Source organism: Culicoides brevitarsis, chromosome 3 (assembly GCF_036172545.1).
Source record: "Culicoides brevitarsis isolate CSIRO-B50_1 chromosome 3, AGI_CSIRO_Cbre_v1, whole genome shotgun sequence".
Classification (NCBI taxonomy): domain Eukaryota; kingdom Metazoa; phylum Arthropoda; class Insecta; order Diptera; family Ceratopogonidae; genus Culicoides; species Culicoides brevitarsis.
In genome coordinates, this window is record NC_087087.1 from 32642242 (window position 1) to 32670130 (window position 27889).

At 28.0% G+C, this 27889-nt stretch overlaps 3 protein-coding genes across 3 annotated transcripts; 2 read left to right on the plus strand and 1 right to left on the minus strand.

The window, feature by feature from the left end:
• Positions 1 to 45: 45 nt before the first annotated feature.
• On the minus strand, positions 46 to 2582 carry LOC134833108 (ATPase family gene 2 protein homolog A). The gene is made up of 2 exons (XM_063847311.1): positions 2383 to 2582; positions 46 to 2323 (listed from the first exon to the last, which is right to left on the minus strand). The coding sequence occupies exons 1-2, from the start codon at positions 2522 to 2524 to the stop codon at positions 174 to 176; spliced, it is 2292 nt and encodes a 763-aa protein (XP_063703381.1). The 5' UTR covers positions 2525 to 2582; the 3' UTR covers positions 46 to 173.
• A 1012-nt stretch (positions 2583 to 3594) lies between these two features.
• LOC134834383 (uncharacterized Golgi apparatus membrane protein-like protein CG5021) lies at positions 3595 to 4491 on the plus strand. Its single transcript, XM_063849025.1, has 3 exons — positions 3595 to 3631; positions 3693 to 3772; positions 3830 to 4491. The coding sequence occupies exons 1-3, from the start codon at positions 3620 to 3622 to the stop codon at positions 4395 to 4397; spliced, it is 660 nt and encodes a 219-aa protein (XP_063705095.1). The 5' UTR covers positions 3595 to 3619; the 3' UTR covers positions 4398 to 4491.
• A 944-nt stretch (positions 4492 to 5435) lies between these two features.
• LOC134835522 (TWiK family of potassium channels protein 7) lies at positions 5436 to 27889 on the plus strand. Its single transcript, XM_063850401.1, has 9 exons — positions 5436 to 5621; positions 23057 to 23218; positions 23273 to 23396; positions 26586 to 26741; positions 26825 to 27013; positions 27074 to 27189; positions 27252 to 27359; positions 27416 to 27514; positions 27590 to 27889. Exons 1-9 carry the CDS (start codon positions 5436 to 5438, stop codon positions 27638 to 27640), a joined length of 1191 nt encoding a protein of 396 aa, XP_063706471.1. The 3' UTR covers positions 27641 to 27889.

A 27889-nucleotide genomic window follows, 5' to 3' on the forward strand; every position in this document is an offset into this window, starting at 1 on the left:
AATTTTTTCTATTTTTAAATCAAAAGTACTTCTTTGAGTTAAAAAAAAAATAAAAAAATTATTTTTTCGTAAAAATTAGATTTTAATTTAAAAAAAAATGTTAATTTTATGTGAAAAATACCTATAAACATTAATATAAATAAAAAAAAAACATGAAAAAAAATTATTTTTTTTTATTTAAACTTGTAATCGTTCAAATAATTCTCGTACAACTCCAACAGAGCTTTGCTTGTTCTCGGTTGCACGAATTTCAGTGCAAAATCAAAATCTTCTTGCGTCACGTGGGTGGCTTCAAAGGAAATTTCCAACGCATGCAAGGCAGCTTCTTGACAAACTGCTTGAATTTCCGCTCCTGAATATCCTTCCGTACGTTCAACTAAATTTTCCAAGGTCACATTTTCGTGAATTGGCATTTTTTGTAATTTTATGTTGAAAATATCGCGTCGAGTGTCGCTATCAGGCAGTCCGACGTAAATAACACGATCTAATCTGCCAGGACGCATCAAGGCTTTGTCGATCAGATCCGGGCGATTTGTTGCCGCGACAATTGTAACATCTTTCAAGGCATGAACTCCATCGATTTCCGTCAAAATTTGCGCTAAAACTCGTTCTTTCACGGAATTTGAGCTTCCTTCGCCTCCGCGTTCGCCGCCAATTGCATCAATTTCATCGAAAAAAATTATCGCGGGTGCTACTTCACGCGCTTTTTGGAAAAGTTTTCGTACTGCCTTCTCTGATTCGCCTACCCACATGGAAAAAAGCTCGGATCCCTTGATGGAGAGGAAATTTAATGAACTTTCCGTCGCAAGTGCTTTGGCAATCATCGTTTTAGAGCATCCCGGAGGTCCGAACATTAATAATCCACGCGGAGGAGTAATTCCGAGCCTTTTAAATGTCTCCGGATGCTTGATGGGCCATTCAACAGCTTGTTGCAACTTTAATTTTAGATCCGCTTGACCCCCGATATCGCTCCATTTGATGTTTGGCGACTCAATTTGGATTTCTCGCATGGCACTTGGCTTCACAATCGTCAAATTTTGCATCAAATCTTCGATGGAAACGGTATTTTTTGGGTTCATGCACAAAGTTTTCGTTATTAAACTCTCTAAATCAGCTCCTGTGTACCCATGCGTGGCAAGACCCAACTTGGAAACATCTTCCGCTGATATTGAAAGTTGATGTTTCCTCAAAAGTGCATCGAGAATTTCATTTCTCGCATCGGGACTCGGTACAGAAACCTCAATTTCATAGTCAATGCGCCCGCTGCGTCTCAAATTCGCACTTAGGTTCTCAATTTGGTTCGTTGTCGCGATAATTAAGGCATTGGCAGGGAGTTGATCCATCAAAGTGATGAAGGAGGAAGTCACCCGTCGACCAATATCGGTGTTGTCTGCTTTCGGACACAAATTATGGATGTCTTCGACGACAACTAAAGTCAATGCCGGGTAATTTTCCTTGACTTTTTCGAAATTTGATGTTAAATTGGCCTCAGTTTCGCCATAATATCTGCTGAAAATCTCAGAAGAATTGATTTGAACATGTTTGATGCTCGTATCAGCTAACAGGGATTTGACAAGTAACGTTTTTCCGCATCCCGGAGATCCGTGAAGTAAAATTCCCTTGGTGAGACCTGCTCGAGTTTGCTTTGCGGCGATTATTTCTTCGATTTCTTGACGTTGTTTTGATAATCCGCCGATGAAAATTTCTTCTTTGACTTTTTTACTTGAAATTTCTTGAGTTTCGTCCTTTGAAAAGAGTTGAATTTCAGTTGAATTTCCAATTTTTACGAATTCTGGAGTTTTATCGTCTATTGAGAGTGTTGCGAGCTTCTCTGACAGCGAATTTTGTGAAGAAATTTCATGAACTTCAAAGACAAAAGGTTTGTTCATGAAAACTAATCGTAATTCGAGTCCTTTTCTCAATGCATGGCCTTTAAATTCGCATTTTACGACTCTCAACAAATTCTTTTTCAGATCTCCATCGATTTTTGACTCGTTTAAACATCTTAAAACAACATTTTTTGCTTCATTTAATTTTTTTCCGAACTTTTCTATTGTTAAATTGCCTGTCTCGTACCTCCAAAGCTCATTTTTAGTTAAACGAACGACATCCAATGACTTATCGTTGACAGGCCAAGCGTTTTTAACACTAAAATCTTCGTTGTTTTTAATTAATAAAGGTTCTCCAATCACAAATTTAGCTAATCGCATGACTTGGAGGTTCAGAAAAAGTAAATTATTTAATTGGTGACTCGCTAAAGATGATTCTTCGTCGAAATTTGTCTTCGTTTCTACTTTATTTGGCTTGAAAACTGTTGAAGAACCTAAAAATAAAGGAAATTTCGTTATTTAAATGGAATTAAATTGAAAAAAATTAACTCACCGGTTGTAATATAAGAAGCAGTTGAAGTTAAATCACAATTTTGATGATTATTTGGAGCTGGTTGTCCCATGATTAACAAAGAACATTTCTCACAAGTGAACCATAAGGGCTTTTCTTTCTTGCTGGCTGATTTTGGAGGCATTTTTACGTGTTTTTACCTGCAAAATCTTAAAAGTTTTAGGAGAAATTTCAATTCTCACGTTGCTTTGTTTTGATTTTGAGGGTGATTCATTCATGAAATTTGTTCATTCAATCAGGGTTCGAAAAATACTTTATGTCAAAATAATACTTTTGCTTTTGCTTAAATTAAAAAATAAAAATATTAAAATATTTATTTGAATATTAAAAAAAAATTAATTGAAAAATATTTTTTAATTTTAATTAATTTAATTTTATTCAATTTATTTAATTAAAATTTTAATTTTATTTAATTTTTAAGAAATAATATTTTTTAATTCTGATTAATTTAATTTAATTTTATGTTATTTAATTAATTTTTAATTTATTTTTACGAATTAGTTCAAAAAATAAAAGTCAAAAATTTATTAAGTTAATTTTTCTTAATTCAAAATTTTTCTTTTAAGTCAACTGAGTCAAAATTTTAATAAATTTTTCAAAAAAAAAAAAAAAAAATCATAAAAAAATTTTTTCTTTGTCAAAATTAATTTTTAACGTTTAAAAGTCAAAAACTAAATCTGAATAAGCTAATTTATTTTTTTTATGTCAAAAATTTTAAGTCAGTTAAGTCAAACTTAATAACTTAAGTTTTCAAAAAATATAATTTTTTTTTCATGAAAAATAGTTTCTCAAGGCAAGAATAAAAATTCATCAAACATTTCTTATGAAAAAATTGAAATTTTTGGAAAAATAAATTTATTAAGTTTAACTTAAGAAACTTAAAATTTTGACTTAAGAAAAAATCACTTAATAAATTTTTAATTTTTGACTTTTTTTTTGCTAATTCGTAATAAAAATTAAATAAAATTAAAAATAAATTAAAATTATTAAATTAACTAAATTAAATTAAAAATTAAAAAATAAAAAAAAATTATTATTTAATTTTTTTTTTAATTTTAATTTTTTTTTTAATTTTAAATAAATTTTCAAGCAAAAGCAAAAATATTTATTTTGACATAAATTTTTTTTAACCCTGAATTCAATCATCTGACTTGACATTAAATTCATTTTTTCATCTGGGCAACATTTATTCACACTGACAGTTCGAGACACATCAACAATGTCTGTGACGGTAAATATTTTTTCATCAATTTCCTTAATTTCCATTAATTTTCGTGAAAAATCTTCTTCAGGTACCTTTACTGGATGACGATACGGTCCCATTCGGAGAGGAAGATGAACTAAATCCGAACAGAAATGCCAAAACTTATTCGTAAGAAAATTTTTAGTGACTCACGAATCAAATTTTAACATTTTTTTCGACTTTTAGACATCCCTACATTGTCTTCTTTCACTTGGGCTTTCGAGGGACTGCGCTACTTGCCTACATCCTCTGCGGATTTTTCTCTGATTCCTATATAACTTCGTTCGTAGTCATAGTTTTACTGCTGTCAGCCGACTTTTGGGTCGTTAAGAATATCACAGGGCGCATTTTGGTAGGGCTTCGATGGTGGAATTTCGTCGATGACGAAGGCAACTCCAAATGGATTTACGAATCCAAGTCGAAGGAGGGGCAAAAGTACGGACAAGCCGATGAAGTGCGAATTTTCTGGCTTGGACTCATCGTTTCGCCTGTGATATGGGGATTATTTTTCATTGTTGCTCTTTTTGGACTGAAACTCAAATGGCTTCTTGTCGTTCTGATAGCTCTTGCCCTGAACGGAGCGAATTTGCACGGATATATCAAATGTCACTTTGGCGCAAATAAAGATGTGACATCAGCAGCACAGGATTTCGTCAAAGGAGCCGTGATGAAAAATGCTGTGAACAGTTTCTTTAGTGCGACAACGCCAAATGCGGCGCCTCCCAATGCCGGAGGAGCTAATATGACTGTTTAAAGCCAAAAAAGCATTAAATTGCACGTCTGTATTGTACATTATTTAATTTTAATTTGTAAATTTATGCATTTTCAATAAATTGAAAATTAACGAAGCCCCTCGTTTTTGATTAAACATGACGCTACTGACTGCCAAATGAATGAAAATCTCTCATACGTACGTACGGGAAAATTGTGAAAGTGAAAAACCATCGCTGTACTGCATCAACATAACAAAATATTGTACCAACATCGCCACAGAGTAGTATTTTTGTTTGCCGGAACATACAAACGCTGACGACGACATGTGAGAATTTTCAGTTTATTTTGAACCACGAGACGAAAAGGTTGTGCGGAAAATTTTTCTGAAACAAAAAAAATATTTTATCGTTAAAAATATTATTTTTATTTTTTTAAAAATATTTTTTGAAAAATAAAAAATTAAAAAAAATTAATTATTTATTTTAAAAAATAAAATAAAAAAAAATTAAAATAATTATTTAATTAAAAAAATAAGTAAAATTTATTAAAAAAAAAAAAAAAAATAATTTAAATAAAAAAATATAAAATCATTAAAAATTATTTTTTAAAAATAAAATATAATTAAAAAAAATAAAATAAATTAAAAAAAAAATAAAAAATATTTTTTTTAAAAATAATTTTCGATTTAGTGCCTTTTTTTCTAAAATAAAATAAAATAAATAAAAAAATTAAGATGATAAAATTTTTTCTCATTAAAACAAAAAGAAAATAAACAGAGAAGTGCATTTAATTTAAATTAAAATTTTCACACTTGTTTTTAATGGCATTACTCAAAAAAAAAATGTGTTGAATTTTAAATAAACCTAAAAAAAAATGTTTCATCGAAAAAAAAAATAATCAAAGATAAATGAAGTGTAAAGAATCCCTTCTCACAACGAACACACAAAAAAACTTATTTCTTTTTCCAATTACAATTCAAACAAAAAAAAAATCACTCGGGACGCGCGAAGATTGACAAATCCAGATAAGTGATAACTAACTAATAAAATTTAATGTTGATTTCGCTGCGCGAGAAATCATGTCAGGTGACGAGGCAAACGGCGAGCTCTTGAAAAACTACCGGAGCGACGATGAAATCAACAAACAAAAAAGCTCCTTCCTGGAGCGTCTCATCGAAATTTTCATCAAATTCAAGTTGAAAAAGGTGCTGGGACACCTTGGCCTGCTCGTTGCGTTGTGTGCATATTGCTTCATGGGCGGCATTGTAAGTAAATTAACGCAGGGAAATTCATCAGAATTTATTAACACTTTTTCACGACCCAAATAAAACATGACCTCTTTCGTATATAAATCACTCTAAGAAATCAAAATATTAAACATTGACTTTTTTTTACTGATTTGTATGAACCAAACAATGAACGTCAAAGTTTATTACGTAAAATTTTTCAATTTTTTGAAAAAAAAAATAAATGACGCGAATTCGGGAATTACGTCATTATTTTATTATATTTAAAAAAAATCAAGATTATTTCGATTCACTGCATTTTCTACGTAAATGTCTGACAAAGTTAGTAGTAAATTTATCATATCATCGGAAAATGTGTTACAAAACATGTGTTTTGCGAAAAAAAAAATTAACAATGGAAGAACAATAAAAAAGTTGAAAAAGTCGTTTTTCGGTGTGTTGAACACAAGAATAAAAAAAAACAGATGACGATAAGGAAAATATATGTAAATCATCTTTTCTTTTGAACTAGTAGGATTTTTTTTTGTACTTGTGAATTTATGTGATGATAACACTCGTTTTTTTTAAAGATCTGTTAAAAAATTGTTTAAAAGTTTTAAAAGTATCAGACGTTTCCGTTTTTTTTTTGGAAAGGATATCATTATCAAAAAATCAAAGAAAGTTCATTGAAATGATTAATGACAAAGAAAATTATTTATTTTATGTAATGATTTTTCAGGGTCGGAAAATTTTTTGACTTTTAATTTACATATTTTTTTAATTTTTAAAAATTTTAATTGATTTATAAAAAAAATATTTAAATAATTTTAATTCAACTAAATAAAAAAATTAATTAAATAAAAAAAAATAATTTTCTTTGACTTTTACTTCATACATATTTTTAATTTTTTATTAAAGATTTTTAATTATTTAAAAAAAATATAAAAAATTAATTTATATAAAATAAAATGTATAATTTTTGAATTAATTAATTTAATTTAATTAAAATTTATTTTAATTTAATTTAATTTATAAATTTTATAATTTTTTTTAAATTTTTTTTTAAATTTAATTATTTAAAATTTAATACAAAATTTTATTTATTTTAAATTTAAATTAGTAATTTTTTTAATGGGAAATTTTTTAAAAAAAAATTTTTATTTAAAAAAAAATTTAAAATTTTTTAAAAAATTTCTCCATTGAAAAAAATTATTAAAATAATTACCAAAATAATATTAAAATTTTTCCATTTAAAAAAATTTTATAAAAATATTTTTTTCAAAATATTTAAGTTTTTAATTAAAAATTTTTAATTTTGAAATAAATAAATGAGTTAATTAAGATTTTAATTTTTTAGCAAAAAATCATTATAACTTATTCGAAAGCAAAAGTATTATTAAAAAAATCTTTGATACATTTTTGTCATAATTTTTTCCAACCCTGAAAAATCATTTTTATTATAATTTTGTAAATTTTCGTGGTTAAATTTTTTTACTCTAAAAATTATTTTTTAATTCATTTCTGTTGACATCAATTTCTTTTCAAAAAAATTGTTTAAATAAATAAAACAAATGTTCCCAAAAAAAAAAAAAATTAAAATTTCCATAAAGTCCCATTGAAATGCTATTAAGTTCCTCCATCTAATTTTTATCTCTTTTTCCATATGGTCCGCCGCACAATTTCTACCAAAAAAAAAAATCTGAGTACAAATTTCGTGGTTTTGAACGTAGGTCTGGCGGGAAAAAGTGATTTATGTTACATCAACAAAACTCGAAGGAAATGCCAGTCACTCGTAAAATTCATGTTCACAACAAAAGAAAAGTTCAAAAAAAAAATCTCAAATTGACGACATGAATGTAAAATTTATGTAAATCAAGAGAAAAAGTCTCTGAATTGCCATCGAGGGACAACCAACGGCAATGACCGATATCAAGATGGATGGTTATTAGCCGCTTCTTAATTGTACTTAAACGGTCGTTTTATTGCAAAAAATTATCTTGCCTTGCACGTTTTTCTGATGCAGAGCACCATTTATCTTCCTTCACCTTTGTACGTGCATAAAAGTGCAATTAAAAGAGAGTAACTTGTTGCCGTTTTTTAATGCATTTTCTTTCATGTTTTTCAACAATTTATTAAATTGTATCAAATTTTCTCGTTTTAGATATTAAATTAAAATAAAATGCATTGTTTTGGGAAAAAATTCTTGTCTCGGTATTTTTAGATTGTTTTTCAAGAATTTCATTTCTCACTTTCTTTTGAGAGTTACATGAATTTTTACATGTGTAAAGAATGTCTGAAGATGCATTTTTGTCTCGTCTCACAAGATGTATTCTTTTAATATACTACTATTATGTTGATAAATGCTCGTAAATTAGTCGTTTATAGCAGGTGGATAAAATAATAAAAACTCGAAAGAAAACTACTTTGAAAAAAAAAATCAAAAGTTTTAAAAATAGTTCAAAAGTGACGCATATTTTTTTTAACTTCACACAGAAACGGCGAGACCCTTTTCCATTATTATTATTATTTTTATTTTGACATTCCAAGATAATTTACGACGCTTTTCTCGCTTAAATTTTTATTTGATGACGATTTTTTCTGATTATTCTCTCGGATTCGAATTTTATATTATTATTATTAGATAGCCAACAATATATTTAATGGGTTTTCAGACGAGTTTTATTGAATTTTCACAAAGGCCATAAAAATATAATGAGGGGTTTCGTTTTACGCCATCAGATTAGTCGATACAATATAACGGGAATAATTAATTAGTTTATGGAGAAAAAAGAGACAAACAGAGTAAAAAACTTTGCTGCATTTCAACTTTCTTGGCAACATTTTCTTAAAGACTTTTTACTTCGAATCGAGAAAATTCCAGTTGCCATTTCAATAAATCATGTCAATAATGGTGCGAAAAAAAATGAACCAATTAAATTACGTGTCATTGAGAAAATTGTCGTGTTTGACATTTATGCGGCAAGTCAATAAAATTTGATTTATTTCGTAATGAAAGAAATATGAAAAAAACTTTGAATAAGATTTTTTTCTTCTGAATGTTTGCTTTAAAACGGACATGACGAATCCTTTTACTTTACTAACACAATTCAGACAGAATCTATTAGACAAATAAAAGTAGGACATCGTCTGAATAAATATGAGGAGACGACAAAATATGAAAGAAAATTCGATCACAAGACAAATATTTGTTGTTGTTGTTTTGTTGACCAAGATGAAATAAAAAAGAGACCGAGTGAAAAAAAAGATAATACCAATAATTTAGTCGTGTAATAAAATTTGTCACTTTATTTACTTTTATCTCCATTGAAATTTTTCCTGTCCATAGCACATGTGAATCAAATGTCGCAGAAACGGAGACACTCAGACTCCGAATCATTAATTCCCTCTTAATAATTTTATGATGACAGTAATAACGCATGAAACCTCAAAGAAAAAATCTATGGAGATAACGAATGAGACAAAGTCAGTGAACAAACAATTGTAAAATAATCAAAATAAATGTCCCAATAATAATTTTTCATAATCCGTATTGGCGGGTTTAAATGTCAGAAGAAGAAGTATTTAGTGTCTAGTCAACTGGATGTTTTTGTTTGTATGTCGTCGAAAGAGATAACGATAAAGGCTGAAAGTCTGTTGTGACGACATTTGGACCATAACACTGATAATGCGAAGTTATTTTTGGCGAATCAATATCCTTTTAGCTATTCTTATGAATCTGAGGATACGAAGAACAAAATTGATTCAAAGAAGGCAAAAAGGATACTGAAATCGAGAGACATCCAGAAAAACTTAATAGTTTCTCTTTTGAGTATCAATTGTAAATTAGACTGTTTTCGATAAAATACGATTTGAGTTAATTCAATTCATTGAGAATTGAACCGATGTTCTGTTGATCTTGTCGTCATAATCTTTTAACTAGACGTTGAAAATCCTTGAGATTTGTTTATTTATCGTATGAAATTTTTTGAAAAAGAAATATAAATTATACTGATGGAGCTATATTTGATAGCCAATCTATCGCATCTTGGTTAAGTTCATGTATTACTCGCAAATCTCCATTGAATTTTGTCAACGTGCAATCTTGTAAAATGTGACTCATAGTTTGCAGTGATCCACATTCACAGTTTGGCGAGTCTCTTTGTGACCATTTATGCAAGAAGTAATTACACCTTCCGCAATCAGTACGGAATCGATTTGCTTTCACCCATATCTTTCTTGGAAGGTCAAATCCGTTAATGGGTCTCGTACAGTCGTCAATTAACCATGAATTGCGAACATTTGATGATAGCCACGAAGTTTTCCATAATGTCTTGACATCGAAATCATTCTTTTAATTGACTTGAGATAATCTTCAAGTTTTCTTTAGACTCCCTTAAATTTCCTCAAAAGTTGCTTTTCTGATCATCAAGTCGTTCAGTTTTTAATATCAATTGTGATTTAGACTGTTTTCGATAAATAACGATTTGAATTGGTTCATTTCATTGAGAAAGTCCTGGAGATTTTTCCAATTGACTCATCCGATGAAGACCTATGGAAAAAATCTTATTATTTTTAATTTAAGTTTCTTTTTGATCTTACTTAAATTTCTTCAAAGGTTGCTTTTCTGTTAACAAAGATCATCAAGGGTTCAAAAAAGTTTCTTTAAATAATTTCCTTCTCCTGAAATCTTTTAAGATTATTTAAAAGCGAAACAAATAAATTTCTTTGTACTTACCTTTTTCCATATAGCCTTCTTAACCTGCCACGATCCAATCAGAAAAATCAGCAACTTCTGTAATAAACCAGATTTCACTCGCCTTTCTACTTACCCGCTGTTTGTTTGCATCGTGTGTGATTTATTGGGCGCTCTGTCATATTATTGTTGCAATATAAATAAATTTTATGTTATTTCGAGTGTTTGTTCTGAAAAACGAGACGCTTGCAATTCATAGTTTTACATGCGAAAAAGCAGTAAAAAAAAATCTGAATATCTCGTGCTGCGAACTGCTTTCTGATGCATTGCGGCTCGCGTCATGAATTCCCTATTTTATGTGCTCTCGATTAAATTTATTCTTGACATGTCGAGGATTTTAATGAAGTTATCTTCACGCATACAAAAAAACATTAACGGGCAAGGCGCCTCCTCCATGTGCATGATTTAGTCGTAAAATGCGAACGTCGTAAATTAAGCAATTAAAACTGTCGTCAAATCATCATATTCATATTTTACAACAATTCCCTTTCTTCTGTTGTTCGTTCATGTGGAAAAAGTAGCGGATTTCTTCCAGAAAATAACAACGCAGTCCAGTACTAAATAATAATTTGTTGACAATCCACACCATTTAAATTAATTTATGGCGATGAGTAAGATTTAATTATCATTTGCGATCCCGTTACAACAGTTTTCCGAGCGTAATTTAGAGTCATTAAAAATTGGATGCTTTTTTATTGCTTACACGCCGAGGGAAACCACCAACAAACACTTGTTATGCGAGGCGACATGTAATAATGACGACGACGACGAAAACGCCTCAGATTTAAATTATATTTTTGTTTCTGTCAATTTGTGTTATTGTTATTTCAAAAATTTTCATCAAAATATTTACGTGGTACGCTATTGTTTTGCATGAGACTGACACGAAAAAGTAACAAAAATATATTTAAATCATCAAGACACGTTAATCCCTCGTTGTTGTTGCAAAATATCGTAGATGAAACATGCGAAAAGTTCTCGGTAGATCGTGGAGTGACTATCGTGCTTTTGTCGTCTGAAGATTCTCGGAAAAGATATCAATCAGACACAAAAATACACTTTTTTCTTTGACATTCACTAAAAAATCATTTCTATTTTTACTCAACAAAAAAAAACAAAACTAACAGAGGTAAAAGTCTAGACTGAAAACCTCTCTTGATTGATTCGAAAATGTACAAAAACTCAAATTCGAATTTGTTGCGACTCATTAAACTCAAATGTTTGCAAAAATGCTACTAAAGCATGTTTATCAATCATCAAATTAGCGAAAAAAAATCTAAACATATGATTGTCAAAGGAAATTTCATGTTATGATTGTTGACCGAATGTTTTTACCACAAAAAATAGCATAAAACAGATCAATGTGACAAAATTGTTGCTATTTGTCACTTAAAAAGTATATGAGTGATGGCCTACAACCGTTTCACAGTTGTTTCGGGCAATAAGTAGATTAGATCAATGTCAAGTTGGCGTGCAGAACTTGTCGTGTAAAAAATTCGTAACTAACCTTCACAATTTTCATAGAAAATTATTTTAAAGCGAATTTTCGAAAATATGAGAATTTTTTCGAAAATTTGAAATTTTTTTTCGAATATTTGATTTTAGAGTTTCGAAATAGTTTTTCAAAAGGATTTCTTATTCGAAAAATTCTCAAATTTCGAAAATAAAATTCAAACTTTTTTTCTAACATTTAAAATCAATTTACTTATGAAATTTTTAGATGTTCGAAATTTTATCAAATTTTCGAAAAAAAATTTCGAGACATTTTTTCGAAAATTTGAAATTTTTAAAAAAAATTTATGATTTTTTTAGAGTTTCGAAATTAGATTTGGAAGTAGGATTTCTTATGTAAATGTTTTCGATAAACTCAAGAATTTTTCTAACATTTGGTTTAGATGTTCGAAAAATTCTCAAATTTTCGAAAAAAAAAATTCGAACATTTGATTTCAAGGATTCGTAAATTTTTTTAAAATCGATTTTCTTATGAAATTTTTGGATGTTCGAAAAATTCTCAAATTTTCGAAAAAATTCGAGCAAAAAAAACTTTTTTTAAAAACCGATTTTTTAAAAATTTTTTGAAATATATTTTCGAATATATTTTCTTACAAAATTTTCGAAAACTCAAGAATTTTTCGAACATTAAATTTAGATGTTCGAAAAATTTTCAAATTTTCGAAAATTCGCAATTAACCATTGTAATTAAGATCATAATTGAAACTGTTCTTTATCTCATATTATATAGGTCAAGAATTGCGAAAAATAATAAAAAAAAATCGATTTTCGCCAAAAAATATTAAATTACAGCAGATGTTGCCTTTTTAACAAGTATCGACAAGAATTACAATCTTACTCGAGAGAAAAACAATCAAATACAAGTAAATATATCAAAAGTGTTGACAACTCAGAAATGAAATACGCAAATATATTTTTTCTTTTAATCAAACAAATTGAACAAGCTCAACTGAAGAGAGCTGTTGTTGAAATAACAAAAATAAAAAATAAACTTTGTCCATTTCACAAACTTCCGCGATTCCGCAAACAATTTAAATCAAAATAACCTCATAAAAAAATCTAAACCTTTCTTTTTCCGATATTCTGCGTCACATAAATTTATGACAACCAAAAGTCAGTAAACTTGCGGACTCATAAAATAATAATCGTAAAAAAATTCGAACATTTGCCTCACAAATCGACTTTAATTTGTTGCCGCATCCAAAAGTATACAACTATTAATAAAAATTTTTGAGGAAAAAAATCATACATGAAGTATCTTTGTCATTCCAAAAAAAAAAAATATTTTTTCTACAAAAAAAAAAAAGACAAAAAAAAAATAAAATCGCGTCATAGGTCTGCCTGTAGTCGTTTGAACTCACAGACATTCTTTCTTCTTCTCTTATTATTTATCATGAATCAGTTTTGATAAAAATAAATATTTACATAAAATAAAAGAGAAAAGAAACGTTTGACATAATTTAACGCCTCCTCGTACGAATGTCGTTTCAAGTAAGAAAAAAAATTTTTTTTTTGAAAAATGAAATTAAAAAAAAACTATATTGTCGTATTTTTTATTTATTAACGACTTTAAAAGTTTCCGTTGAAAAAATAGCAGATGGACAATCATCTTTTTTAAAGAAAAATATATCAACCTGGCGTCTCCTCGAACAAAAATTTGTTGAAACAGACTTAAAGGCATCGAAAAGACAATTTTTTTAAAATGAGATGAAAAATTATATTTATAGAATTATTAACTCTTTTTTTTTTTTTTTTTTTGAAAAAACAAAAAAAAACATCAAATATGACACTGAATTTATTTAATTGTTTGAAAAATGCGCGAGAAAAATTTTGTCATGAATTGTTCTGAGAAAAAATGAGTCTCCAAGTACAATGACCAAGAGGTTTTTAAACTGAAATTTGTCTTTTACGTGTTCGGGTCTCATAATAAAAAAAAAAGTACGAGACTCAAAATGTTACAACTTAATATTAAGTCAAGGCATGAAAAGTCTAAAGTCACTTTAAGGGAAGGAATTCTACTAAAAAATGACAGAAACACCACTCAACGCGTGTCTAATTGGACATAAACCATTTGCTGCGAAAGTGTTTAAATGTTGTATCAGTTTTCATGGCTGGCTGCCTGCCTTCCTTTTCATAAAATCGTCAAAAAAAAAACGAAAACAATAAAGCAAACAGATCATTTACCTTCTCGCAACTAAACGACAATTAAAAGTAAACACGTGGCTCATCTTTCGTTCCATTTGCTCCGTTCCAACATTTAATCATCTCTGCGTGTTAATCTAATAGCTGCTGATGATTTTCACATGCCAACCACGTATAAGACGACTCATTATTAACACATGACTTTTGACTTTTATTGTGTTTAGACATTCCGAAGCAGGATAATTAATAGACGAGTTTCCTCGAAAGTTACAAGCCAAAAGGAGTGTCTCGTGTCTCGCGAGTACTTGAAATGCAAACAAATTTAATAATCTCCTTTATCATCACTTGTCATCAGTTCATCGAAAACATATCAAAATATTACGTGTTCAGATCTTATCACAAAAAAAAAATAGAACAGAGGAAAAATACTTCAGAAAATTAAGTGAAGTGTCATGTTAAAAATTTTATGTTTTTCCTGCTTTTTTTCTTCTTAATGCATAAGGTAAAAAGGCAGGATGGGTGATGTACATATGCAAATAATAATAATAATCAAGCCAAAAAAGACCTTCATTGCTGTGGGGATTAAATGTTGAGGTTTGGGTGTCTCAAGTGATACGTGAAAGGAATTTTATTCAGTTGATATCTTTAAGAAGTGGCAAAAAAGGTTCGTCTGTATATTTATTTTTGGTATTCGTCAAATTGTTGAATACATGTTATTTTATGTATGATAATAATATGCTAAAGTAACATTACTCACTTGCTTACGCTTCTTTAATAAATAAGATGAACAGCCCAGCTTGTGGTTTTGGAGACGTGGCAAAAGTGTGAAGTACAAAAAGAAGAAGTTTCGCAGCTTGAAGATTTGCGAGATTCAAAAACTTTTGTGACAGTTATGACTCGACGGATTCAAAAAAGTTTAAGATTTAAAACAACTCTTAACTTTAGAAAATCTAATTTTGTGTTTTTTAAGAGTCATTAGGAATTAGATTCGTCTCTTGAGAAGTTAAACTAACCCCTGAAGTGAATTTTTTAAATTTTAAGAGCTTAGTTTGAATCTTAAAAGCGATCAATTTTACAGACAAATTGATCGCTTTCAAGATTCAAATTAACCTCTTAAAGTAAAGGGCTAAACTATTCACTTCAGGGGTTAATTTAAATTCTCAAGAGATGAACCTAATCCCTATTTACTCTTTAAAAAACTTAAGATTAGATCTTCTCAAGTTAAGATTTGTTTTAAATCCGTGATTCAAATTTCACCAAATTATGTAAGAATCAAATTTTTAGTATTCAAAGCAAATTATATATTGGAAATAATTATTTAATTGATATCTTTGAAAAGTGAAATTTATTGAAGTAAATAAACAACGCTATTTTGTATCGAGACATATTAATAAAATACAAATAGTATCGACATTTGATAGTTTATAGTCTGATAAAAAGTCTACAAAGGAGTGAAAGTTCAATGACCATCAATAAAAATGTTGTAAAATTTAAATGTATGTATCTACATGTCAAGATAATGCTTGATTTAGTTTTTTTTTCAAAACTGTGTCAAAGCAATTTTTGTCAAATCTTGCTCCAAATGGATAAAAATTTGTCAGAGGGCTCTAATTTATCATTTTTAATCATTTTATAACTCAAAACTGCCAAAAAATTGAAACTGAAAAAAATTTTTTTCTTTGACATAGTTTTGTTTTAAAAACTAAATCAAGAGCAAAAAAACTGTGTCAAAAACTGTGTCAAAGCAATTTTTGTCAAATCTTGCTCCAAATGGATAAAAATTTGTCAGAGGGCTCTAATTTATCATTTTTAATCATTTTATAACTCAAAACTGCCAAAAAATTGAAACTGAAAAAAATTTTTTTCTTTGACATAGTTTTGTTTTAAAAACTAAATCAAGAGCAAAAAAACTGTGTCAAAAACTGTGTCAAAGCAATTTTTGTCAAATCTTGCTCCAAATGGATTGAAATTTGTCAGAGGGCTCTAATTTATCATTTTTAATCATTTTATAACTCAAAACTGCCAAAAAATTGAAACTGAAAAAATCAAAGCAATTTTTTTCTTTGACATAGTTTTGTTTTAAAAACTAAATCAAGAGCAAACTGTGTCAAAAACTGTGTCAAAGCAATTTTTGTCAAATTTGCTCCAAATGGATAAAAATTTGTCAGAGGGCTCTAATTTATCATTTTTAATCATTTTATAACTCAAAACTGCCAAAAAATTGAAACTGAAAAAAAATTTTTCTTTGACATTGTTTTGTTTTAAAAACTAAATCAAGAGCAAAAAAACTGTGTCAAAAACTGTGTCAAAGCAATTTTTGTCAAATCTTGCTCCAAATGGATAAAAATTTGTCAGAGGGCTCTAATTTATCATTTTTAATCATTTTATAACTCAAAACTGCCAAAAAATTGAAACTGAAAAAAAAATTTTTCTTTGACATAGTTTTGTCTTAAAAACTAAATCAAGAGCAAAAAAACTGTGTCAAAAACTGTGTCAAAGCAATTTTTGTCAAATCTTGCTCCAAATGGATAAAAATTTGTCAGAGGGCTCTAATTTATCATTTTTAATCATTTTATAACTCAAAACTGCCAAAAAATTGAAACTGAAAAAAAAAATTTTTTTCTTTGACATAGTTTTGTTTAAAAACTAAATCAAGAGCAAAAAAACTGTGTCAAAAACTGTGTCAAAGCCATTTTTGTCAAATTTTGCTCCAAATGGATAAAAATTTGTCAGAGGGCTCTAATTTATCATTTTTAATCATTTTATAACTCAAAACTGCCAAAAAATTGAAACTGAAAAAAAAATTTTTCTTTGACATAGTCTTGTTTTAAAAACTAAATCAAGAGCAAAAAAACTGTGTCAAAAACTGTGTCAAAGCAATTTTTGTCAAATCTTGCTCCAAATGGATAAAAATTTGTCAGAGGGCTCTAATTTATCATTTTTAATCATTTTATAACTCAAAACTGCCAAAAAATTGAAACTGAAAAAAATTTTTTTCTTTGACATAGTTTTGTTTTAAAAACTAAATCAAGAGCAAAAAAACTGTGTCAAAAACTGTGTCAAAAACTGTGTCAAAAACCAAAAAATTGAAAAAAAAAAAATTTTTTGTCAAATCTTGCTCCAAATGGATAAAAATTTGTCAGAGGGCTCTAATTTATCATTTTTAATCATTTTATAACTCAAAACTGCCAAAAAATTGAAACTGAAAAAAAATTTTTTCCTTTGACATAGTTTTGTCTTAAAAACTAAATCAAGAGCAAAAAAACTGTGTCAAAAACTGTGTCAAAGCAATTTTTGTCAAATCTTGCTCCAAATGGATAAAAATTTGTCAGAGGGCTCTAATTTATCATTTTTAATCATTTTATAACTCAAAACTGCCAAAAAATTGAAACTGAAAAAAAATTTTTTCTTTGACATAGTTTTGTTTTAAAAACTAAATCAAGAGCAAAAAAACTGTGTCAAAAACTGTGTCAAAGCAATTTTTGTCAAATCTTGCTCCAAATGGATAAAAATTTGTCAGAGGGCTCTAATTTATCATTTTTAATCATTTTATAACTCAAAACTGCCAAAAAATTGAAACTGAAAAAAAAATTTTTCTTTGACATAGTTTTGTTTAAAAACTAAATCAAGAGCAAAAAAACTGTGTCAAAAACTGTGTCAAAGCAATTTTTGTCAAATCTTGCTCCAAATGGATAAAAATTTGTCAGAGGGCTCTAATTTATCATTTTTAATCATTTTATAACTCAAAACTGCCAAAAAATTGAAACTGAAAAAAAATTTTTTCTTTGACATAGTTTTGTCTTAAAAACTAAATCAAGAGCAAAAAAACTGTGTCAAAGCTAATTTTGTCAAATCTTGCTCCAAATGGATAGAAATTTATCAGAGGGCTCTAATTTATCATTTTTAATCATTTTATAACTCAAAACTGCCAAAAAATTGAAACTGAAAAAAAAATTCCTTTGACATTCTTGCTGTTTCTTTACATTTATTAAATACAATACAATTTTTTTTATTATTTAGCAAACATTCTACCAGAAAAATATAGAAGAAAGATCTTTAATGCTCAAAAAATGTGATTTGGTGAAAAATTCCTTACTTTCTAAATTTCGACAAAGTCTGCAAAGATTAAAACGGAAACCTCCATGGCTTTATGAAGAACAGACATTTGATGCAAAATCAACATGGAAGATTGAATGGAATAACACAAAATTTAATTTAAATTAAAGCGAAAGGATGAGCTTGAATAATTTTGAACTAATTTCTAATTAAATTTCTTTAATCAACTTAATGAAAAAGAACCATAAAGTTAACTCACGAATTCGCGCCAAAATTCATCAATGCCAAAACTTTAATTTTTCACAGTGACCTGCTACTTTTCTACTGTAGCAGATCATTATCATGATTGCTTGTACTTTTAGCCAAATTTTTGTTGCGAGCCTTTTCGTGACAATTTCCGTGCGATATGCAATTCAGATAAGATACAAATATATGTTTATTCAAATTATTGCGCGCGACTAAAGGGGCACAAAAGAAAACAAGAAAAAAGGAAAGGTAAACACTTAAACGATAGGCTTTAACCAGCAGCCGAGGCAAAAAGGAAACAAATAACAAATGAAACGTGATTTTTCATGAAAGACGATATCGTAATCCTTTTCTGATTCTTATCAAACGAATGATTTATACATATTTGGGAACCTATGGACAGTAGTAATAACTTTATCAAACCACTTATAGAGTCTATTGTTTGACGCCTGTCGAAATGGAAATTTATTTGGCATGCCTTTTATTTGACCACATTGAGGTTCAATTTTATGGCGTGTTAGTGCAAAACGTTCCCATCTAATTAGTTGTAATTAAACTAATTTACACTTCATTAATTCCTCGACTTTTTCAATAGAGCAGCATTACATTTGCATTTTCACGTCAAAATTACGGTTCAAGGTTCGTTCAGAGTATTTCCTCGTAGAATTTTTCAAAATGTTCTGGCATCTAAAAGCAGAACAAAAGATTAATGGTTTCGTTCCCGTTGCTATTAATAGATCAAAAACAAAATATATTTACAAAATATTTGTTAAAATAATGAATAATTACATTTAAATATAGAAAATTGCATAAAGAGTATGCCACAGCCCACACAAAGTTGATTGATTGACTGCAATATCGAACGTACTTATCTTTTTTTCTTCTTTGTTTTTTATTACAAAACAACATTAATCACTTCTACTGCAACGGTTTCGTAACATCTTGTCAAGAATCCTTCCCTTTATGGTTCAATGAACATTTTTATTGTAACCAGGAAAAGAGGATAGCAATAACTTTCTTAATTTTATCGCGGATTTACAAGGATCTGTCTACCAATATCATCTTAAAATGACCATGAAATGCGAAGAGAAAGGATTGGATGGAAGATAATTTGAGCAACTTCCGTCTACAAAGTACGACAAAGCAAATAGAGGACATACCTTGAACATTATTTTCTCGACAAGTACAACATCTGCCTCCGAAAAAAGAAGAAAATATTCTAACAATATGCTTTGAACAAAAACTTTTTGCTCTGTCATCTTTTATTGATGAGATTCTATTATATCCAAAGTCTCAAAGTTTATTGAGACAAATTGAATAAGTAGGGTTACTTTTATTACGATGATGGGGAATATGTAATAAGTAAAAAAAAGTTGTATTAGGTCCATTAATCCCATTTCTCGTCTCGATATGTATCGTCTTGGGTCAGATCGAACGTCGAGATTCTCATTAATAAAGGTTGAATTTCACTTTGAACGAAAAAAAAAACATTTTTTTGTTGAATACAAACAAACATTAAATGGGTACCAGGCGTTTCCATTATACCTTTTTATTTTATGTGAAAAACGAATTAAACAATAAAAATGCCAGGCGCTGACATTAACGTACATTGGAAAATCACATCCGGTAATTTTCAAAAAAAAAAAAAAAAACTAACAACAATAAAATAAGTGATTATCACACGCAATATTTGTTTTATATTAGTTTTCTTCTTGTTTATTACTTTTTCAAGTTCTTACAAGAATATCTTGTACAAAAAAAAATTTAGGAAAAAAAATTATTTGAAAAAATAATTTTAAAAATATGCGACTTTAATGAAAAGTCATAAAATGTAAAAAATATTAAATAAAAAAATTATTTTAAAAAATTTGAAAACTCAAGAATTCTTTGAAAATTTTAAAATAATTCGAAAATCTCGAAATATTATAGTTTTAAAATTTTTTTTTAAAAAAATTAAAATTAAATTAAATTTTAAAATTTTTTTTAAAATTAAAATTTTTTAAATTAAAATTAAATTAAAAAAATTAAAAAAATTAAAATTAAATTAAAATTAAATTAAAATTAAATTAAAATTAAATTAAAATTAAATTAAAATTAAATTAAAATTAAATTAAAATTAAAATTAAAATTAAAATTAAATTAAAATTAAATTAAAATTAAATTAAATTAAAATTAAAATTAAAATTAAAATTAAATTAAAATTAAATTAAAATTAAATTAAAATTAAAATTAAATTAAAATTAAATTAAAATTAAATTAAAATTAAATTAAAATTAAATTAAAATTAAATTAAAATTAAATTAAAATTAAAATTAATTAAAATTAAAATTAAATTAAAATTAAATTAAAATTAAATTAAAGTTAAATTAAAATTAAATTAAAACTAAATTAAAATTAAATTAAAATTAAAATTGAAATTAAATTAAAATTAAATTAAAATTAAATTAAAATTAAATTAAAATTAAATTAAAATTAAATTAAAATTAAATTAAAATTAAATTAAAATTAAATTAAAATTAAATTAAAATTAAATTAAAATTAAATTAAAATTAAATTAAAATTAAATTAAAATTAAATTAAAATTAAATTAAAATTAAATTAAAATTAAATTAAAATTAAATTAAAATTAAATTAAAATTAAATTAAAATTAAATTAAAATTAAAATTAAATTAAAATTAAAAAAAGAAGTTAAATTAATAGAAAAATTATAATTTGTGAACTTCAATAAAAAGCATAAAATTAACATTGAAGACAACACGATGAAAATGTAAATATCCGGGAAAGTTTTTCATTTTTATTATCTTAATAAACATTTTAAGTTGAATTATTTCACGACAAATCGCGGTTCATTTTTTGCATGGGGAACGTTCTACCCATAAATATGTTCCTTAAAATGCAAACAAATCATCGACTAACCCCGGAACGCAATATTTGCTTAATAAAGTCTTATAAAAAAAGATAAACGTTTGCGAGTAGTATTGTCATGTGAAGGCACCATGAAAAGTGATTTGCCGGTGTTCTTTTCATAAATTTTTCTCATACCTTCAATAGCGGCAATGAAATAAAAATAAATGTTCAGAAAACGTGCGTACACCTTTCTTACCTTGTTTGTTTGTTTGTAGGTTTATACGCCAAAAATTTTCTGATACGAAAATGCAGTGAGCGCGTAAAATCAAAGACGAAAAGAATTTATTAAAAAATCAATATTTTTATAAGTGTTACACGATTGATAAATGCCATAAATGATGAAAATATGTGAAATTTTAACGATTGAAAAGGTTTTTATATGATTTATCGCGCAAAGGTTGTAGTAATATCAAAACAAATTTTGCGGCATGAAGAAAATGAACAAACAAACATAAATGACTCGCGAGAATTATTGGTTTTTTAGGGATAACATGCAATTAGAATGTTATGGTAGTATTTACTACTTCCGTGAAATTTCTTGTAAATCATCATTAAGTGAAATATTAGGCTCGTAATTTGGTTTGCGGAAAAGAGCCGGAACCAACAAACAAGTCATTCTGATGATTGTCTTGATTTATTGTTGGATATTACGATTTTTACGTTTACGAAAAAAAAATTGTTTAACCTTACGAATCAAAAAGTGATGAATTTGATCCTTAATTGATCAGTTTGAGAAGAAAAACGACTCAAAGAAAAATTCACTCTGATTTGTTTGACATTCATATTAAGTAACTCTTTAGTTCTTCTTGGAGATTTGCATGGTACAAATGAATTCACATGACTTGATAGATTTCTTCCTTCATCTTCTCAATATCTCGTGGTTTCATCCATGTACCATTCAAAAATTGGTTCTTCTTCAGAAAATGTCCTTTGACGAGTCCCTTTTGAATCCTTCAAGACCTTGAACTTGATACTCAACTGAAAAAAAAATAGAGAAAGTAGTCGTCTAAAGAACGACATACTATACCGCATTTCGATATTACATACCTACGCTTTTTTGTACTCCTCACTTCACAATTTCATACTCCTCATTTCACATTTTTATACTCCTCATTTAAATTTTCCGAAATCCTCATAATCTGTAGACTTTTCCCATTGAAATGCATATATTTCACAATTTTGTACTCCTCATTTCACATTTTCGTACTCCTCATGACCCTTTCACAATTTCATACACCTCACAACCCAAGGGACTGCCCACAGACCTTCAGGGTCCTTAAATAACTAAGAATTACAAAAAAAAAATTTTTGGGGCACAGGTGACACACACACACACAGACGACAAGTTGAGTTTAATACCGCATTTTTTCTTCGAAATGCGGTAAAAATCTTATAGAAATTAAAAAATAAAACTTACCTGAAGAATCCATTTTAAAAAATCTCCCAAAAGGTATTTTAAGCTCATAAAAGCTGAAATTAATCTGTTTACAATTCTCAGGGTAAATAGGTGCAAAAAGTGATAAATTAGATTTTTTTTCAATTTACAAAAAAAGTCATTGACCGACATCCTTCCGTTCAATCCTCTCACATGTGAAAAAAAAAGTTCCGTCTTTTTTTCCGCTTTACAACGATCGAAATGATAAATTTGTGGTGTTGAGTTCTAATTTAACGCTCTTTTTGTTTGTTTGTTTGCTTCCATGTCTGGCAAACAATCAGTTAATTTTTTCGAGCTTTTGCCAATTTTTATCATCAGACAGGAAATGTTAAACTGCTCGTACAGATTGGATGATAAATGTACAAAACTCTTTCGTAAATTAAAATGTTTGAACCTTCCCCTGTTTTTTTTTCTCTTTGCAGGTTTTTAGAATACTAGAATTACCAAACGAAATTGCAGAAAGACAAGCAGTTAGAAATAGTACCTTAGCGGCACGTAGTAAATTTATCCAATCAATTTTAGAAAATAGAGACATACGGAATTTGGAGGATTTCATTTCCGTCGAGTTACTCGAATATGAAGAGGTAAAAAAAATGATTTTTTTCGCGATAGGTTTTCTAAGTCAATTTTCATTAAAGGCTGTCGCGGATGCTGCTGACGGTGGTTTAGTCATTGGCGATCCAGCATTTCCAGATCCCGATTCCGACAAATGGACCGTTAACCAAGCTGTGTTTTTCTCATCGACCATTCTCACGACGATAGGTAAGTAGGAGTAACAATGCGATGTAATAACAGAAAAGAGGGAAAATTGAAGTCAGAGATTGTTTGTTTTTTTTTTTATTTATTTTATTGTAACCAATAAAAATGTATGGGTGCTGTGAGACAACATCATCATCAGCCTACAGCATGGCAAATAAGTTGGTATCTACTATTGCCGATATATTCATGAGACGTTTCTCATGTTATTTGTACGAATATTATGATAATATAATGTCACCATAATTCATTGTTGTGTCTCCTGCAGGGTACTTACTATGAGACTCAAAGTCCTAATAAATACGAAATAATATAATAATAAAAGACGGATTTTGTCCTAATGCTGTGACAAACATGACGAACGTTAATGAGGTCCGAGGTGTCTGCGACAACTTTGCTCAAATCTCTATCTTGTCGTAAAGTTGTCTTTAACGTCCCGTTTGTATTTAAAAGAGGAGAATTTGAGTCTTTTCAACTATTAAGGGCTCAAATTTTCCTGTTTTCTTTAATTAAACGGGACGTTAAAAACTAGAAAATAGAGATTTAACAAAGTTTTCAGACACCTTTGCACGATGAAACAATCGAACGAGCGAAGATCATCAAATACTTGGGAATCATTATAGACGAAGAATTGAATATGAAAGAAAACCTTAATACTGTGATAAAAAAGACTGCAAAGAAGGTTGGTTTTTTAATAAGACATAGAAATAAGATCGATAGAGAAACAAGACTGATGCTTTATAAATCTATGGTTGGGTCGTGCATAGACTATTGTAGCTCAATTTTGATTTTGAACAACGAGACTGATTTGAATGAATTACAAAAAGTGCAAAATCAAGCTTTAAGATCACTGACTGAATCAAATTGGTATACTAGAATCTGTGATATGTTGAAACAAACTGAATTTATTGAGTGTCAAACAAAGAATAAACGTGCTCTCCTCACTTATAAATGTGTCAAAGGTCTCTTGCCTGATTATCTAAGAGTCAACATAGCTCATGTCGGCGATGTTTAACGATGTGAATCGAAAAGAAGTGAGTTAAATTTCTTTAGGAACTAAATTAACTTCTCAAGAGCTTAAATTTTATTTTAAAAAGTTAATTTTATCCATTTATAAGATAAAATTATTTTTTTTAGAGTCATTTGAAGCTCTTGAGGAGTTAATTTTCTTAAAAATTTATTTTCGTTGGAAATTATTTTTTTTTGTGTTATTTTGATATTTTTTAAAAGAACACAAAAAAAAATATTTCCAACGAAAATTAATTTTTAAGAAATTTTTTTGTTAAATTCACCTCTTTTCGATCCACAGAGTTGAAAATAAATCCCAAAAACGGAATTAAAGCAACTTCCTCTAAAAAACAAAGCCAATAGAACCAAATTTTCGGGTTGTACTTTTTTTTATGTTCTATTCATGAGCTGTCATATTGCCCATTCAACGTTCATCTTGCAGTGTTAAAAAAAGTACCAAAGCAGTAAAAAAAAAGAAATCCTATCGAATGAAAAAAATTTCATTGCTTCAACAAAGAGAAGGCACAATAATTTCAAAACAAGCTGCGAGGAGGGAAAATGAGATATTTTTTGAACATTATGCACATAACATTATTTCTCGTAGTACTTGTTCCGTTTTATCAGCATGTTTGGTCGAACATTTCATACACCCCACAAAAATTTTTTTTTTTTTGACTAAAAATGAGACAATGTCATGACATTACTTATGTAACGAACAATTTCACGGCCCAACTAAAGTAGTTGAAAAAAAGACAAGTTTATTATAAACATTGATCATGACTATTATCGTAATTCAAAGATAGTGTTGATGTTCGTTGTAGCAAACAAAAAAAAATGGCATAACATTTTTGCCTATCTACTAACATTTTCACTTTTATTGCTGTGTTGATGTTGTTTGTTTCATTTTAAGTGTTTAGATGAATTGCTGTGAGATATGAGGAAACAAGCACTCAACAAGGTTCCTATTTATGCAAAGTGAGAGAGAGAGATATTTTGTACCCTAATTTTCAGACAGAGAATTTTTTTTTGAATGAAAATATTTTTTTTAAACATTTATCATGATTCATCAGTTTTTTTTTGTCAAGTGACGCGTCGTTAGTTTTTATATTTTGATGAAACGTTTTTCAAATAAAAAAAAAAATTAATGTCATGATTGGCTATTCTTTATTAAAAAATTTATATAATTAGTAACGTTTTGAAATTTAAATGATTGTTAAAGCGCATTTTATTTTATTATTTTTTCATGAATTTTATTTTAATTTACGAATTTTTTCGATCATTTAACTTTAAAGGTTTTCAATTTCAAATTTTTTAAATTATTTTTTTTTTTCTAAATTTCTTAATAATTCTGAAATTTTTTATAAAACTCAATTAAAATTTAAGAAAATTATTTAAAAAAAATAAAAATTATTTGAATTTAAAAAAAAATTGTAGAAAATCAATTTTTAATATTTTCATTGAAAAAAACTAATAAAAAACAAAATTTTTGATGAAAAATTTAAATTTCAAGAATAAAAATATTTACGAAAAATCGTTATATGAATTTTAGAGTTTTCTCACGATTTTTTTTTTATTTATTTTTGAATTTGAAAAATATTTAGGTTTTCATAAAAAAAAAATTTTTTGAAAAAATTAATGATAAAAAATATTTGAAAATATTAATAATTTTTTTTTTTTTTTTTTGAAAATTTGTCAAGATTTTTAAATGTTAAATAATTTCATATTTTTTTTTTTAATTTTCTTAAATTTTTATTAATTTTAGTTGAAAGAATTTTATAAAAAAATAAATAAAATTTTGAAATTGACAAATTTTAAGAATAAAAGATTTAAAAAACTCTTAAATTTAAAAAAATCATGAAAAAAAAATATAAAAATTATTTTAAAATTAAATATTTTTCAAATTTAGAAAAATTAATTAATGAGATTTATGAAATAATTGTAAAATATTTAATTTTCAAAACTTAATTTTTTTTAGGTTTATTTAGTTGAACTATTTTAACTTTCAGACTTACTTCAAATTACTTATTTTTTTTCTTCAAAATGCTTAAAACAAAAGAAAATGATGTATCGAAAGCTAAATTGAATAAAATAGCATTTACCATAAAAGTTAATCATATTTTTATGAGCAATTTCCAGCAAATTTACATTTTCCTTACCCAATTTCTCCCTTTTTTTCCACATTTTCAGGCTATGGCAATATTGCACCAGTCACGTTCGAAGGACGACTTTTCTGTATATTCTTTGCTCTAATTGGCATTCCGCTTACATTGACGGTCATTGCAGATTGGGGTGTATTGTTTGCCACTGCTTCGACGTCTCTCGCGAAGAATTTGCCGATATCGAGTAAGTAGCTAAATTAGCAGCGAAAACAACATCATTAAAATGTTTTGTTTTTTTTTTTCGTTCTTTAGAATGGTGCAAAAAAGATCCTAAAAAGAAATCGTCGTCGAACAAAAAGTTGCTGTACGCATTTGGTGCTGTCGTATTTTTAGGAGTCTATTTGGCAGCTGGTGCCGGCATGATGCTTTTAATCGAGGACGATTGGGGGTTCTTTGATGGATATTATTTTTGTTTTATCACAATGACGACAATTGGCTTGGGTGACTTGGTGCCGAGTAAGAAAATTAATTTTTTTCGCTTCGACGGTGAATTAAGACATTTTTTTCGCGTTTCAGGTCGTCCTGAATTCATGGTTGTTTGCACATTGTACATTCTGATTGGATTGGCGTTGACATCGACGATCATCGAGTTGGTACGACGTCAATACGCGAGGAGCTGGCAACAATTACAAGTAAAAAATTTCACTTTGGGTTAATGAAAATTAATTTTAATGACAAAATTTTGTAATTTCAGGCACTTTCCGGTCCATTTGCTGACACTCTGCGACGCTTGGGCGAATCAGCTGGCGGCACAATTGACGTTAATGCCTTCCAAATGGACTTGCGACGAGCACTGACGATGGTAAGTCGTAAATAATTTTTAATAAAAGCATTAATTTCCACTTTTTTCCTTCATAGAATCGCAAAAAAGGCAAGGGAGGCAAAGACTCAGAAAGCGAAATGGCAGCAATCGAAGCCATCACAAATGCATTGTTGAGCGAAGTGAAAGCCAATCAAGAACAAGAACAGAAGGATCCTGAAGAAGCTGAACTTTCAATTACAAACATGACAAATACCGAGACAATGAATGATGATAGTGAACCCAAGTTGCTCCGTATTATAATTTACGAGTCGAATGTATGACAACACGCTCAACGTTTTTGAACAAAAAACGTTGAATGTCTCTGTCACTAAATAATTTTATTAAATTTCAAAATTTTTTTTTAACAAAAAATGTCTTCTGGAAGAACATTGGAGAGAAGTTTCACGAAAGACAAGGAAAAAAACAACTTTTTTTTAAAAAATATTTCATTTTATTCTGTCAATTAAAATCTATTTTAGTAGAAAACTAGCTCTCATGCTCAACAGAGACATGTCCTACATGCTATTATA